Raw genomic sequence first — 17,742 nt, 5'->3', positions numbered from 1 at the left:
GTTTACACTATAGTTATTGCTCAAACCTGGTAAATCTATCATCCTTAGATAAAACCCACTACTTGCAGTGAGAATTGTTATTGGTCGAATTTTTGACAACAGGCGACACTAATTCATAAATCTTCTACAAAATTTCAAACTTGGTTATATAAGTAGAATGAACCAATTTTTATAAAAAGATAATTAAAATTAAAAATTAATAAATAAATTCTTACAGCTTTTCAATATGTGGTCCTGTGTAATAATTTTAGGGGTAAATTAATATTTTATATACCACTGTAAGAGGCCTCATTTTAATGGCATTTAAAACTTTTCCAGCAAATCAAAAATATAACGTTACTTGTAGGTGCATTCCTTCAACCTATGAAAAATTGATTACCCGGCGAGTCAGAGTCAAAATTCTGAGTTAGCAGTTTTTTCTACTACACGTAAACATCTGAGAAAAAGTATATAAAAAAAGTTTTTTTGCCCCACTGAGATTTCCTTCACTCTAAAAAACGAATATCCCACCAAATATAATGAGCATAAAATAATAAACAACCAACTCTAGCACAATCATCCATTAAAATGCAAACTAACAAAAGGGCTAAAACAGATCTTGAGAAGGCAAACACATTTGCACGCCACTTAACCCGTGTCTTCTGCCCCACGAAATCGGACCCTCGCCAAGCACTGATCAAAAAGTAAAAGATACCCTAGAACACACGCACCAGATGGAAGAAGGATTCACTTTCCTTACGTACATATCTATATAATTCCATTACATTATCTGGTTTTGTTCCCTCTCAGTGGAAAGTAGCTCGAGTAAAAATCATCCTCAAACCAGGAAAAAGCGAACGGAACAAATCAAATTATATCGACCCATCAGCCCATTTGCCTCTAATGCAACGGAATCTCTTTTCCTCAAAAGAATTATGCCTATAATTGAGAACCGAATTATAATGCCTCGTCACTAATTACCAATAAATTATTATATCTTTAGTAAGTTCTGCTTCAAAAATCGATAATTCTTTGTCAAACAACTTGAATTACTTACGACCAGCTTCTGAAGAAACAATAGTCGGAACGATCGCGGATGGCACTGCCGTACTCACAATTGTGGGGGTCAATCCACGTGTCCGCCCACAAACTTCAGAAAGTTGGCCTCAGAGCCCACCCTAGCTAGTGAATCAGAGGTCTCGTTACCCGTTGATAATAAATTAGTTTTAATTGATTATTAATTATCGCTGATTGTACAAATTATTTATAATAAAATTAGTGAGTTTTTGCTCTTCTGAGTATATTCCAGAAATGTTTTTTCTCATACATGAATTGAATAGCTTTAAGTAAAAATATTGCTTAGCGTTTAAAAAATAGACTGAAATAAAGGAATGGATTAAAAAAATTTGGAAACATCTTAAGTTTCATTAAAGTTTGAAATGTTACATATATAATTTATTGCAAAAAATGATTTGATATGATAAAACACTATTTGACTTTAAAATTAAACATTAAAAAAAGATAAAATAAATATGTAATTTTTTTTGTGTGAAGTAAAATGATTTATTTACTTTTAAAATTAAAATAAAAAATATTGTTTTATATAAACAAAATTAGTTTTTAAGTTACATTCATATTCTTTATAAATACGCTATATCAATAGACAACTCAATGCCTTGAATATTTTAGTGCAATCAATCAATTTGATCGAAATTTTCGAAGCATACGAGATTCACAATTGTTTTGGCACTTTGAATTATATTTCATATAATTAAGTATATATTTACTTATTTTACTTTTATTTTTCATAATCTAAAATTTCGTTTCGATATCGTTTGCGTTTTGCAGCTTTTGATGTTCTGCTCTACACAAGTCGAGCTTTCACATTTAACACATGGGCTTTCACTTTTACTCAATCACTCAACTGCCGCTTCGAATTTCAAAAACTCGCGCCGGTACTCCGCAGTACGCATTTGCAGCAGTTGGGCATTTTCAGCTGCTCCTCCTTCATTTCGCCATCCACCAACACAATCATGGTTCTGAATACGAAATGTTGTTTACATTTGGATGTGTAGAAGCGTGGCAAGGAGTCTTCAAAACGGCAAGGCTTCTCCTCATTGCTGAAACGAAAGAACGAAAGTAGTAGAATTCAAAAAATTCCTATTAAAAGTTATTGAAAATTTTCACTCACTCGCACTGTTCCACCAAAATACCCTGCTTATGTTCGTCATGTTGCACGACCAACACCCACTTCGCCTCCTTGGTTTCTCCACTTTTCGGGTATATCAATTGCGATGTGCTGGAGCAATAGTATTCTTCCAGCGGCTCAGAGTTCATGCGCTGCGTTACGTTTTGTGGCAGCACGAGATCATCCCTGAAATAGGGTTTGAATTGTGCAAATTTTTCGGGACTGATTCTATCCAAGTGTGTGGCTTCCATGTAATTTGGCACCTCCGTGCAATAGGGTTTGCCCTGCCTTCGCTCGGGACAGATAAATTCATCTACAGACACGAAATAAGTGAAAAAAAAAACAATGACACAAATTTCTTCAAATAAAAATAAGAAAACTATTAATTTACTAATCACCGTCGGGAAAGATGAGCGCATCATTATTTTGGGTAGGTGGGAAATTTCTATTATTAATGTTGTTGTTGTTGTTGTTTGTGGGTGTGCCCGACGTTGTCGTCTGGAAAATGAGAAAATCGTTAAAAACCACGTTCAGTTTGCCGTCGGGGGATCTTTGCACTTTAAATGTTGGTTGCGATGAATCCTACAGGTTGCAAATTAAAAAACAAAAAGCCAAAAACAGCGAAAGGCAGAGGCAGTGTGAGTCAGAAAAAGAGAGAAAGAGAAAAAGCGTGATAGAGAGAAAAAGTGTTAGTTTATGCGATTCTTCATTGAATCTACTTGCGAAAACTTACATTGAACAGTACAAGTCCCGGACCGTCACCCACTTTGAAAATACGATCCAATTTCTCATTTAAGTCCTCCGTCGTCTGTCAAAAATCAAAAGTTTTTTAATTTTTAAAAATTTCCTATTGAAAATATACTAATTTTTTCTTCGTTGTTGGTCTAACCTTCGTATTTTGTCCCGACTGTGGTCGTGCTAAGTTCCCATACGGCGTACGTTTCTGTCGGGAAATGTAAGTGTCCGCGGCAATAGGATTTATTATCTGTAAGAGGCAGGCGTGCGGGCGATTAGAATAAATTATTTACTATAAAGGCAGGCAATGCAAATTAAGAATTTCGATATTTAGGTGTGTGTCAGGTGGTGTGGCTTTTGTAGTGAGTAAAGAGTGAGTGTAAATACGAAGCAAAACATGCCAAGTGTAGCAGCCTAAAAACTTAATCGCTGATATTTTTATGAAATTTGGTAAAGATGATGTAATAGGGAAAAAATGGGTAGCAAATATTGAGTAACTGCCGAAATTTGTTTGTGCACGTAGTTTCTCTTTGAATTGTAAGTGAAATAATTGCCGGTCAACGAGTAAAAGAGAAAGTAAAGCAAATACTTTTTTATTTTTTTGTTTGTAAAAAAATGTTGTACTTTTTTTTGTTATTGTACAATAATTTTAAGGGAAATAATTGCCGGTCAACGAGAAAATAAAACAAATATTTTTTATAGGATTTCTTCAATATTTTCTGATAAAAATATTTATGAAAAAAATGTTGTATGTTTTTTTTGTTATTGTACAATAATTTTAAGGATTTGTTGTATTTTTTTTTGTTACTGTATAATAATTTTAAGGATTTTAAGGGAAGTAATTGCCGGTCGTATAGAAAACAATATAAATGTTTTTTCGAATTTTTCTGTATTTTCTGAAAAAGCGAAACAAATTTTACCAAAAAAAAAAATATAAAAAAATTTTCATAAAAAAACATTTTTTTCACTTCCATTTTTTGCAGATAAAAATGTGTGTATTTTTTTCTTATTATGATTCTACGCGAAATAATTACCAGTTTAACAAAAAACAAGATAAAGGTTTTTTTTAGAATCTTTTTCTGTATTTTCCGAAAAAAAATTAAAAAAAAAACATTTACAAAAATAGAAATTTTTTTCTTTTTTTGCATGTTGCAAACATTTTCATTATTTTTAAATTATAACCAAAGAAATGCTTGAAATTTTTGAAAAATGAGCGGAGGAGAGATCCAAATTTAATTTTGGATTTTAGAACTTGAAAGCTTTATTCCGCGGCGGTGAATTGCTTTCCCTCAATGTACAGATGGTCAGAAAACACCAAGTTGCGTGATTTCAAAATTTAAGTTGATCTGTGTGCACTTCTGAGTTCTTTGACCACCGTACGGAAAGATTTAAACCCAATTTTCTCGAAACCATATTCCGACCGAGCTAATAACTCAAACAAACCTTGACCCATTGACTTCAAATTTTAACCATTTATTCACAATTTCATTCTTGACATTTTCCACACATGAATTTTTCCATACATTAAATTTATACATTTTATTTCTTTTGAAAATAGTTTTATAACGACTTTTAATTTTTCTTTTAATTACTTTTTTTGCAAGTAGTTCAACGAAAATCGAAGCTGCAGGTGCAGTTAGTCTGACCGCGTGTCCTTCAAAAACACAAAACCGACAAATTCCTGGAAGTAAAATTATGCAGCCTGTCAAAGAACAATATTTAAGAGTTAAGAAAAAAATCCAAAATATTGTTATTTTTCTTTAAAGCACCAGTTATGTAAGAAACTAGCTTTTTCCAAGATTCTTCATTTTTCCATTTAAAGTTGTTTTTTGCAACTTTGAAACACTGAATTGTGATAATATTAGGCATCTGCCAATAAAATGTTCAACGCCTTCTTTTTCATTATCATAGATTGCAGAGTGCATAATTATTATTATATGAAGGGGTTTTTAATAAGAAGTGTTATTTTGATATTCAGAGAAAAATGCTATTTTTTAATGTAAATGATCGGATGCTTCTTTCATTATACAGAGGAAGGTATGCCGTTAATAGTGGAAAATAACATCAGGCAAATGACCACCACGACCAAGCTTACAGGACAATATCCTGTAAGCAAAGTGGCTGCGCTATGTCCTCGATAGCCTCACGAATTCCATCTTTGAGGTCTTGAATCGACCCTGGGCTGTTAGCGTAGACCTTCTTTTTCACGTGGCCCCCAAAGAAAAAAGTCACAAGGTGTTATATCACAAGATCTCGGTGGCCAATTGTGATCACCTCTTCGAGAGATAACACGGTTCGGAAACTTTTCCCGTAAAAGATCAATGGTTTCGTTACTTGTGTGGCACGTAGCGCCGTCTTGTTGAAAATGAACGTTATCCAGATCAATACCATCCAATACCGGCCATAAAAAATCGTTAATTATCCCCCGATAGCGCAATCCATTCACCTGTAACACCTTTTATTGGAAAACCCTTTATATCATTTAGTTTCAAGAGATTGCATCTTGCTTAATAAAATTACGGATATTTTGTACCTATGTTGATGTCTAAATGTTTGTATATTCTTCCTACACTTTTTTGGGACCCTTCCCACATTCTATCTCGAATTTTATTATTCCTTATAATTTTACGCATTATTTTTATTCATTTCCATCTTAAATTAAAATGCATTCCTATTTTACCCGGTGGTCTGGAAATTTCAAAAAATCGATTTTTTGTTTATTCAATATTTCGAAAGTTTATTATCTTAAAAATATACTGTGAAATTTTCATGTGGAAATTCTCATAGAGAGCGGTCTACGTGCTGCTGTACCTCAAACTTTAATCCCATTTATTTCGAATCGACTTTTTTCGGCCTGGTGTTTTCAAAAAAAAAAAAACAAAGTTCAACCGAATAATCTGAAATTTGTATATGTTATTCACAACATCAATGGCTATCGCCCGTACTATAATCATATTATTATTTCAATTATTTCGAATTTTTTTTTATTAAAAAACTGAAAAAAACCGATTTTTTGAGTGTAAAATTCAAAACCGCGTAATTTTGTCAATTTGTTTTTATTCTAGTAGCGGGACATAGTTAGAGTCATACTGATTAATAATTTGTTTGGTTTTTGTGTTTCAGATAAATAGAAGAACCTAAATGGACAACACCCTCCAGGTGCCCAATACTTTCAGTGTCAGATTATGTGTAGTCTTTTGTTGCTGTACTCAAAAATTGTTCTTTGTGTTATAATTTAGAGTTTCGTGCATACTCCTGCCCACTTGTGTGCCTACTTTCCATATTCGTTTCCCGCATAGTGGCATAAATAGGTGAGCAATCCGGAAATTTTACGATTTTTTTCACAATGTAAAGTTATAGTTTGTCTACAACTTCAAATAGAGTGTAGCCCCATACTTGAGTGGTATCATATAACCGTGAGTGGCACGGCATATGGCTTCAAACATTTATCATTTTGAGCTGAGATTTATTTTTTCTTTATAAAAGGAGCTTGTCCAAGCTGGATTTATATTAATTGTTGATAAAGTGTTACGCTTCATAAGGTGTTTTTGAAAGCTCACGTTTGGGGTCGATACTACTCCCACTACTTTAGAAACTTTAATTTATTTAGTTTTTGTACGAGGATGAATTATATTTTCTTAAACACATTTTTTAAATTATATAAGAAAAACTAGCGTACCCTCGCCCGCTTCGCTAGACGATAAATTCAATGATTTGCTGAAAGAGAATAAAATTAATACGAAACAAAGCAAATTCTTTGATACAATTTCATTCGAACTTTATTGTAACACTTTTTGGTAGACAACGTTTTTGGTTTTTTCATCTTTCGCGTGAATAATGACGATGGTTTGCCAACTCGTGAGCAAGCTACATACAATTGTCCATGAGAAAAAATTGGGTATTCTAAATTAATACCGCACATTTGTAGAGACTGTCCTTGCGCCTTATTAATTCTCATAGCGAAGGCAAGGCGAATAGGGAACTGCAAACGTTTGAAATCGAATGGTAAATCCGCCGGAATCAGTGGAATTCAGGGTATCAAAATGTCTTCTCCTTTGTACTTCCCTTTCAAAATTGTTGCTTGGATAACGTTACCCATTAGCTTCTTCACAGCGAGTCTGGTACCGTTGCAAAGTGGTGGCACATTACTATTGCGCAGCATAATAAACGGTGCTCCAATTTTTAATCGTAAATTATGAGGTGGTAGGCCTGGCAAATCGAGTGAGTTTAAGAATTCAGTTGGATAATTTACGACCTCATCTTGATCAGTAATAGTGTCCATTGACTTATACGCAACTATGTCACCAGGTATTTGATCTAAAATAGCTGAATTTATATCATTGACGTCCTTATTTTTCCCAGCTAAAATTGCTCTTTCGCTGAGTCAATCATGGTTTTTGTAATGTTGAACTATGTTTGGAAATACACTCTCTATCAATGCCTCTTTAGACTGTGCAAAAGTGCAGAAATTGTTAGTCAATGTTATCATTCCTGTTGTTTTTGAAAAAATGTTTATTTTTTTTGGTTAAAAAGTGTTTTTTGAAGTTTTGAAAAACACTTCGCTCTAACAAATTTCTTCTCAGTTAATTGCTGAAAATTAAATATTTTAAAAATTTCATACTTTTCTAAAAGTTGAAATTGATTTGTTAAAAAAGATTTTTTCCGCTTTGAAAAACACCCCCTCGAAAAAATGTATTCTCTATTAATAGTGGAATGTGAAATGCTTTGAAAACACCATTTTTTTTTTTTTAATTTTGTTTGATTTTCAGAAAAGTTTGTTTTGAAAAAATTTCATACCCTTGAAAAAGTTTTATTTTATTTTATTTGTTTAAAATTTTTGAATTTTTTTTTTTGTAATTTTAGAAAAACACCTCTTCGAAGAAATTTCTTTTATCTTTTTGAGGAAAATTTGGTTTTGAAAAAATTTCATGCTTTCGAAATTTTTTTATTTTACTTTATTTCTTCAAAATTTTTGAAAACAATTTTTTTTATAATTCTCGAAAAACACCCCTTTGAAAAAATGTTTTCTATGTGTCATAGTGGTATTCCATTAATTTTTAGGATTATAGTCAAATACTTACAAATATCTACGCTTTCACAAATAGCAACAATAAACAAATTTCCTCAAAACCAAAAAATTTACTTTTTTTCTAAAAAAATTCTAAACAAACAACGTAATAAATTTAGAATTTTGTGTTCACGAAAAAACAGTATTGTTTTTATTGTATTAACTGAAAACCAAAATGTTGCAAAAAATCAAAACAAAACTAAATTATTTTTTTGTGTTCATTTGGTCCATATGTTCCATAAAAAGTTGATATGGTAAATAATATGCAGGGTCTGATACACGCAAATTTCCATTGACCATTCTAGTGACAAAATTATCGATCACCAATTCCAACAGGATTTCAAAATCAGAGTTGGAATGAGTTGTTGTGTGGTGTACTTCTGAAAAAATGAGAAATAAACAAAATAAATCTAAAAGTTCGAATTCTAACTTTATCTTGTGTATGTTCTTATTACCTTTGAATTTTTCCAATGAAGCACCATTCATTTTAAATTTTCCAAGAATTTTTTTTATCATTTCGCGTTTCTTTCCTTTTTCATTCGATTCCAACATTTGTTCATAGCCGAAAACGTCGCTTGCAAACGCATTCATTTCCATATAGAATTGGTCAAAGAAAGCATTGCTCAATTGAATTGAAACATTATTTTCATAAATACTTAGGACCTTAACTAATGCACCTTGGTACATACCTAACGCAGATATTCATCGCGACCTTGACATCGATACTATTGATGAAACAATACAAAGCGCTAGCAGAAGACACATAAATAGACTATTAACTCATACAAATCCTATGATGAGAAGACTACCAAATAAAGAAAAATCTACCCAAAGTCGGCTTAACCGTCAAACACCAACAGATCTTGCAAAATCCTTGTAATCAATTGTCAACTAATCGTATATGTCATTGTTAACCACTTGTTTTTAAATAATATGTATATATTTCTTCTAAATGAGCTTGGGGGCATTGGCCCTTCAATATCACTCTCATTCCATCTTTTTGTAAATCAAATTACTTATTGTCTAACGACAGGTGTAATATTTTATGGAAGAAATAAAAAAAAAAAAATTTTTCATTCGAATCATTTGAAATTTCTGTATACAATAACGAAAAATTCAAAAAAAGTTGTACACATAAAATGAATGTCGATTCGAAACTTACTTTAATCTAAGAATCGAGCAAGTTTTGTTTTGTACAATATTTTGATTTTTTCTTTTTTTTATATGAAGAAAATATTTAAAAGAAATTTTTTTTTGCTAAAAACCTTCCCCTAGTGGATCCCTATAATATGAAAAAAGAACGAATAAAATTGGCCTCGTATCGGCCCAAAAAAATGCGTACAAACGAACATCATTTCATTTTTATATATATAGATATTAATTGGAAGAACTTGTCAATAAGTCATTTACATATTTAATTCAGTGTAACTATAATTGATATTTAAGTCTCTTGGTTGGTTGGTTGGTTTAAGGGTGACCCCGCATCGGAGTGCCACATACACCGCAAGTTGGGTCCGTTGTGTTGTCCTAGAGCTCATTATATTGTATGATTTCCCCACCTAACCGAGATTTTTATTATAGATTTTGGTCAAAGATATTAATTCGTTTCGAGAATTTGATGAGAGATTCGATTTTCAGTTACGAGAGTGCTGAAAGATTGTCAATTGTTGGAGAGCCTAGAAGAGCGAGTCAACTTCTGGCTAGACCGGGACAACTGCACAGCAAATGCCTGATCGATACTTCCTCATCTTTGTCCTCGCAGTATCTGCACAGGTCGTTTTGAGGAACCCCGAGCCGGCGTGCGTGAGTGCCCAAAAGGCAGTGGCCGGTGATAAGAGATATTATATGATTTAGTTCGTGTTTCGAAAGACTTATAAGGGTTTTTGTCTGTTTCGGATTGTAGGATGGCCAGATTTGTCTGGTCGTAACGCAAGTAGTTTCCACTCGCCATCTCCGATCAGCAATGCTGTGAAATTCTCGATCAATGAGCAATTTACATGTTGAGAGCGGAATGTGGATTGTGGGTAAGTTACTAATATTTGATTGCGCAGCTCCAGCTCTTGCGAGCTCATCAGCTTTGCAGTTACCTTCGCATCCACTGTGACCCGGTATCCAGATAACTTGGACAGAATTCTGAACACTTATTTCGTTAAGAGATAAGAGACAGGATCGAACCACATCTGAGAGGGTATAAGAGGAGCTGAGTGCTCGAACGGCCGCATGACTGTCAGTGAAAAAGCGGATATCCTCTAGTGATATAATATTATCTTTTCTAAGATAGTTTTCGCAGCATACCAGATAGCGCATACTTCCGCTTGGAATACACTACAGTAGTCGGGTAATCTAAATGATAGATTGATGTGAGGGGAATTGGAAAAGATTCCAAATCCCACCTTACCGTCTTGTTTTGAACCGTCTGTATATATAATCAGAGGGTCATCGATTTCGGTAAGATTTGTGTTCCATTCTTCCCTAGTTGGGAGTGAACAAGAGAACAGCAAGGGTGGTGATGGAAGACTTACATGATAGTCTATGTCGGAAGAGATAACAGTGTTCCTGTTCAGTATGGCCGAATGGCCAAGATACTTTTTCCATTTTGATATAGCATTCATGCGTGTCGCTGCTTTCGCTGCAATCGCTATTATTTAGAGCCTTAGTAGCTGTTGTACTTAAGCATCCTGTTATCAGGAGGCAGGCTGTTCTTTGGACTCGATCAATTGTGGCTACTCTACACCGTTTTTCGAGTGCTGTCCACCATACAACCACACCGTAGAAGAGTATCGGTTTGATGATCGAGGTATATATCCAATAAATGATCCGAGGTGAAAACCCCCAGGCATAAAGAGCTATGAAAGCTTTTTTACATCTGTATTCAATGTTCAATTTCCAACTCAACTTCCTATCTAGAATAACTCCTTTTAAAGTTATTGTTTGCAGTGGAGGAGATTGTTGTTTCCTATTGAAGAGAACAAGATGTGTCTTTGCTGGATTCGCATTTAGTCCGCGTTCGGTGCACCATTTTGACAGAATATTGATTGAGCGTTGCATGAGCTCAGTGAGGGTATTCGGGTGTTTGCCTGACACGCAGAGAGCAATATCATCTGCTTAGGCTACAACCTTGCAGCCTGCTTTTTCGAGATTTCGCAGCAAACTGTTTACAGCAAGATTCCAGAGAAGGGGGGAAAGTACTCCGCCTTGAGGAGTGCCTTTGACGGCGTACATTCTCATGCGGCTTAACCCAAACTCTGAAGTGATTATTCTATTTTGGAGTATTTGTTCGGTCATCTTCTTCTTAATTCTTTACATAAATAAAGGAAATCAATTGAGGTGTTTTTTTTAGAAGTTAGGTTTTCAAGTTGGCACTACTTTTTTCGTAGATGGTCTTTTTGACAGCTGTCACTTGATTTATGCTCAGTTTGGTTTGCCATTTCATAATGAATAGACTTACACCTGAACAACGTTTGCAAATCGTGCAAATTTATTACGAAAATAATGGTTCGGTTCGCGCGACGCATCGAAGAAAATTTTGTTCAGCGATGAAGCTCACTTTTGGTTGAATGGGTATGTCAATAAGCAAAATTGTCGCATTTGGAGTGAACATAATCCACAAGCCATTGCTGAGACGCCGTTACATCCTCAAAAAGTCACTGTTTGGTGTGCTCTATGGGCAGAGGGAATCATTGGTCCATATTTCTTTAAAAATGAAGCCGGCCATAATGTTACAGTCAATGGAGAGCGCTATAGAGCCATGATTAATGAATTTTTCGTGCCTGAATTGGACGATGTTGATGTGGACGACCTTTGGTTCCAACAAGACGACGCTACATGCCATACAGCCAACGCAACAATCGATTTATTGAAGGAAACTTTTGGTGAGCGCATTATCTCGCGCCGTTGACCTGTGGCGTGGCCTCCAAGATCGTGCGATATAACACCGCTGGACTATTTCTTGTGGGGCTATGTGAAGTCGCTTGTCTACGCAGATAAGCCCGAGACGATTGACGTCTTGGAAGAGAATATTCGGCGCGCTATTACTGACATACGGCCCCAATTGCTGCAAAGAGTGGTCGAAAATTGGGCCTCTCCGCTGGAATTTATTCGAGCCAGCCGCGGCGGCCACTTGCCCGAAATCATTTTTAAAACATAATGGCAAACCCTTATCTTTATAATAAAGCTAAATTCTTGGCCATAACATTAAATTATATACGTTTTATTTCATCTTGAAAACCTAACCTCTAAAAAACACCCTTTATATGTATGTACATTAGGGTGCTTTTATATATGATCTAAATATATGTTTTTTTTTCTTTTTTTTTTTTGAATTTTCTCATATGTCACATTGGTATGCTTTTATAAAAGATAAAAAAACGTTAATTACTTTTTCTCTTTTTTAAAGTTATATTTAAAGGTTACTATCAGCAACTGAAAAATTTGAAAACGGCATTATATTCAGGATTAATGTTTATTAAAGCAAAAAAATGGTGCATAAATTAAAACATTATTTCAATAAAAGACAAGTACAAGTGGATAGCACAAAATTAATCACCCTATAGGAAGATTTATAATTTGGTATAAATGGTGGTCGTACATTAATCATGTTTGACACTTGTGAATTAGACTGCTGCAAAATATCATACAAACAGCCAAGCAATGGAGCGGGTAAAGCTCAAAATAAAGATTTCCATTACTGAAAATAATTTTTTTTATTTTACGAGTATTTAGTAAAAAAGTTATTAAAAACAATATTTATGCCAATAATGTAGATTATTTTGTGTTACAATCCTCCTTACTGCAATTTTTCAAGTCTTGAAATGTAGTGCCCACCAAATCACCGCTCACGTGCACTCTCTATCACAGCGCTTAGGTTACTACTTTGTCAATGTGCGACAGAACAGAACCTACAGAGCGTGGCAATATTTGCGGGGGAAGAGATAAGCACTGCCACTGCGTCAGAAGGCAATTAACGGCAATATTTATCACGTTTATATAACTAATTCAAGTATTTCCCATACGATAATTTGTAGGAAAGCCACAAAACTCGGTTTAAAGGCGATAGAAGCGAATAGCGAGTAGACGCGGCTACTTTTCCAAAGTCAATATGAAAAGTAAAAATCACCCTTAAATATGTACGTAGTTAGATTTTAGTTTAAGCTAAACGACTTTCTAATTTCGTGATTTCTAGTTGCACAGATTTTGGCAATCACGCCTATTCTGATTAATAAAAATGATGAAATAATTTATCGCTTTCTATTATTTAATTTCTATTACTTATTCTATTGAAATTGAAATTTGAAAAAGGCGAGCTGAGGAGCACCAAGATATTTGGTAACTCCTTTGGTAAAATACTCAGACTAAAAGACCGAATGTATTTAAAGCTCTGGAAAGTAAAGCGGTAGATAGTCAAAGATATTAATTTAACAACTATTTTTGTCTTGAGGTTCACTTTTTTGTTTGACGATTTTTTTTCATTCATTCATTTATTGCCCAAAATCATTTTAACATAGCAGTTTACAAAGTTATGATAAAATTAGATTATTTAGCATTATCCTAACATACATTTGTATTTATCTAGGAGTTTAAAACGATTTTTTTTCTATCACTTGAAGCACAGCCGTGAATAACGTTGTAAAAGCCACTTTTTGTAAAATATTTTTTGCATATTGCCTTTAGCATTATTTGATTACATCGCTCAAACACCAAATTCGACAAAATTATTCAACTTATCGCAATCAAAATGGAATTAGAAAGAATCAGTGAGTGAAAGAACGTTGTCAGTTACAAGCAAAAATTATACGAACGGAATTATCGAAAGTAATTGAGGTACAAAAAGAAAATCTAAAGTTGAAAATTGGAAAGTTAATAAATATAAAAAGTTGAGAAAAAGTGGAAATGCATAGAAATGCAAGAAAAAATTATAATAAGTAATGCGGAAAAACGTTTTAAGTACATTTCAAGTTTTTTATTTGAATTATTTCTGTATACCTAAGTTTAAGATTTTATATGCTACTTCAATTGCCAAAAATTTACCATAACTCAATTAAAGAAAAATGTTTATAAATTTTACGAAACAGATATTTGTTGTTTGTCTGTTTGGCCTACAATGGTCCAAATCCAAAAAGGTTGAGAAATAATTAAGGTCGGACACCGATCTAACGAGTAGCGCATTGGCACTAATAATGTCCCACTAAAGCCAACGCGAAAAACCTTGCAGTGGCGAAAGTTTCTGCAAGGAACATTAAACTGTATTATTTTTAGAGATTAATGAGATCAAATATAAATGATACTGTCTGAAAAGTACCTCTATCACTTAATAGAAAGAGACTAATCAGACGACACCGAGATTCGTATGATGGTTTGGGTCTGACAAATTGAGTGAATGTAGTGCGAAACCCACACAAATTTTTTGAACCCTCTCCACTCGATTTATATGGAGTACATGATAATGGTTAATTTGAACCGAACAAACGCAGAGTCCATATAATATCTTAAGAGTGTATGGGTCAAGTGGTGAAGTGTGACGAGTGACTCCTTACAAAAGCAGCATAGCAAATATAATTGAGCCTAGAACCAAAGAAAGCCCCTAAATCTTTTATCACATCGAACGAAGCAAGATATGTAAAGCGTTTTTCAGTAAGAGCGCTTCAACTTTTGAATTTTTTTGAATAAAACACAAACGGTTTGACTTTTTTAACTAATTTTTTTTTTTATTATCGAGTTTGAACATATACATTTAAGTATGAAATTCGATTTCTTTTGCATGACCACCGCGTGCACGTTTTACGAAGTCCAATCGTTGAACCCAATTTTCGACCACTCTTTTGCATAAATCGGCCGAAATTCCAGCAATTTCGCGTTCACTATTGGCTCTGAGCTCACAAATCGTCGCCGGCTTGTTACTGTAGACCAATGACTTCACATAACCACAAAGAAAATAGTCTAGAGGCTTCAAATCACACGAGCGCGGCGGCCATTCGACCGGTCCATTTCTGGAAATAATGCGCTCATCGAACTTACTCTTCAACAAATCAATTGTAGCGTGTGCTGTGTGGCTTGTGGCCCCGTCCTGTTGAAACCACATGTCGTCTAAGTCCATACCATTCAATTGCGGCCAAAAACAATCGTTTATCAGGTCGCGGTATCGATTTCCATTCACAGTAACGTGGCGATCGTTCTCGTCAACAAAAAAATATGGGCCAGTTACGCCACCGGCATGTAAACCGCACCAAACAGTGATTTTTTCGGGATGCAACGGTGCCTCATGAATCACGTGTGGATTGCTTTCTGCCCAGTAACGCATATTTTGTTTGTTGACAAAGCCATTGAGCCAAAAGTGAGCTTCATCACTGAAGATGATTTTTCGACTTTAAACTTTCTTAACAGAACACGCATTTTTATAATAAAATTCAATGATTTGCAATCGTTGCTCAAGTGTGTAGCGTTCCATGATGAAATGTATACTAATGAAGTTTAAAAATGACAAGCGAAAAATAAAAAATATTGCGTCGTTCGCCCTCCCCATCGGAAGTTGAAGCGCACCTATTGAAAAACGCCTTATAATTAATATGATAAGAGGCATTAAGGCGATTTTGAAGCTTAGAAAATGTGATTTTATGCCATTTTTCAATATTAAGAAATGGACGATTCAAAAGGTACCAGAAAAATAAATTATTCAACTCGGATTGTAGGACGGCTGAATCACTAGAATTTCAGCATGCACTTTTAGATCATCAGCATAGAGAAGAAAATTAGCAAAGGAAAAACACGAACAAATATTATTCATAAACAAAACAAATAACGCAGGGGTCTGGTATACCAGAGGTGGCAATAAACTGTTTAGAAGAATCCCCATCGACAACTACAGCACTGCACTTCTATATTAGAAAGGATCGAACCCAATCAAGGAAAGTCGAATGAAAGCCGAGACATGCCAATTTAGTTACTAACATAAAATCGTATGGGAGATTTTATCGAAGGCTTTAGAGAAGTTCGTGTAAATCGCGTCAATTTGGTATCCATTCTGAGAGGCTGCGTGGCAATCTTCAGAAAAAGCGAAGCTATTTAGATAACGTAGATCTTGCAACTACAAAACCATGCTGTCTAGGACTAATTACACGTTTAACGCTAAAATATAACTTGTCTTTGACACCACATTAAAAAAGTTTACTTACTGCAGATAATTTGGATATTGGCCTTTAATTTGAAAGTGTATGAAGTCGGCTTCCAATCATCGATAAATATTCCTTCAGCCAAGGATTTGTCGAAAATTAGTTTAAGAGGTTACACCAAAGAGTGACAATTTTTAAACAAAGTTACAGAAAGCACGTCTACATCCGAAATACGAAAAAGTCATGATATTGCAGAAACTTTGTCAGGCCACAATTTATACTCCAAAAGAATAGTCAGTGAAAAGAAAAATGGTCTGTCTGAACTGCTTTAATCGCAATGGCATAACATTTGGCGATTAAATTTAATAAAATGTAAAGCTTTTACTCGCTCACAACGGGCCCATTTCGTGGTCTACGTGGTATCGCTATCTCTGTGCGATGCGGCTGCCAAACCTAAAGTTTGTACTCGTATTTCAAAGCAAACCAACAAGAGCAAATCAACATGTTTTTCAAATTTTTCATATGTTTTCTTTTACGTTCTTTTACAGAAATTTTGCTCTGATGCTGAATTAATTTTATGCTTTTAACAAATACGCCAAATGCGCATTTTGTTTAAGGACAGAAAGAGATAAAAAGTACTGTTTTCTTGGCGATAATAAAACTTTAATTACGACCGTACTCCCATTCAAAAGCCATCAGTTATGATGATTTACAGTGGCAAGTAGAAATGTTGCCACATTCATGTATTTTTTATCGCCTTAGAGCAATTTTTAAAAATGATTCTATCAAACTTTCAGATTAAATGCTTATTTTATTAAGGGGGCAGCTCCTCCAGACAACGAGTTTTTCAATCATTTTTTGCGAAATACGGAGAGTATTTAGTTACTTGGTATATCATGTTTTTAGTGATAATTTTAGTGTACAATTTGGGGTACATGCAAAGGCCAATATGTTAATGATATTTTGATTGCGTTTTGAGTTATATTCGACAGCGCGGAAAAAACGAATTTTGGGAAAAACGCGATTAAATTTTTTTTGTTCTTATAAAGTAGAGTTAAGAGCAATTTACAGTTACTCAAGCTTAATCTGCCTGACGAAGACAACATCCGATGAGGCGACGCTTGGAGTGTTTGAGAGAGAGATTCTGTGGAAGATTTTTAGATCTTTACACGTTGGTGATGGCGAATATCGCAGGCGATGGAACGATGAGCTGTATGAGCTTTACGACGACATAGACATAGCGCAGCGAATAAAGATCCAGCGGCTACGTTGGCTGGGTCATATAGTACGAATGGATACAGACGCTCCAGCTTTGAAAGTATTCGATGCGGTACCTGCTGATGGTAGCAGAGAAAGAGGAAGGCCTCCCCTGCGTTGGAAAGATCAGGCCAGAAAGATCATTTTTAGTATCCGTGTTCTTTTGTTTTCTGTGCAGTTCTGTCCTCTTTTGTTGAATTTAAGGATAGCCGCTATAAATAGTGTGTGCTTCCTTACCTACTTTCGGTACTTTCGACGCTCATCACTTCACTGACTTTATAGCGACTTTTTACACTTTCTTTTAAATTTACATCATTGAAAAGAGATTCCTTATATTGTAAATTAATTTTCAAATCAAAAAGAAGTATAGAAAATTTTAAAGCACTGAAGGAGCAGCCCCCTTTAAGAAA

The 17,742-nt window shown here is 34.5% G+C and overlaps 1 protein-coding gene across 3 annotated transcripts in view; it reads right to left on the bottom strand.

The window, feature by feature from the left end:
• Nucleotides 1-1,717: 1,717 nt before the first annotated feature.
• Nucleotides 1,718-17,742, bottom strand: part of LOC129236471 (protein spaetzle-like) — a 57,274-nt gene continuing 41,249 nt past the window's right edge. The window contains exons 2-7 of one of the 3 annotated variants that reach the window (XM_054870890.1): nt 3,057-3,152; nt 2,901-2,975; nt 2,726-2,749; nt 2,566-2,665; nt 2,171-2,480; nt 1,718-2,099 (exon numbers count right to left, since the gene is read on the bottom strand). In XM_054870890.1, the coding sequence (XP_054726865.1) occupies nt 1,919-2,099; nt 2,171-2,480; nt 2,566-2,665; nt 2,726-2,749; nt 2,901-2,975; nt 3,057-3,152 (786 nt within the window). In that variant the 3' untranslated portion in view covers nt 1,718-1,918. Of the gene's footprint in view, nt 2,100-2,170; nt 2,481-2,565; nt 2,750-2,900; nt 2,976-3,056; nt 3,153-17,742 lie in introns of all 3 variants that reach the window. The other 2 variants (XM_054870889.1, XM_054870891.1) reach the window with 2 other exon arrangements.

The sequence above is a fragment of the Anastrepha obliqua genome, chromosome 1, assembly GCF_027943255.1.
Source record: "Anastrepha obliqua isolate idAnaObli1 chromosome 1, idAnaObli1_1.0, whole genome shotgun sequence".
In the NCBI taxonomy this organism is placed as follows: domain Eukaryota; kingdom Metazoa; phylum Arthropoda; class Insecta; order Diptera; family Tephritidae; genus Anastrepha; species Anastrepha obliqua.
Note: the sequence above shows the minus strand (reverse complement) of the source record. Positions and strands in the feature narration are given on the sequence as shown.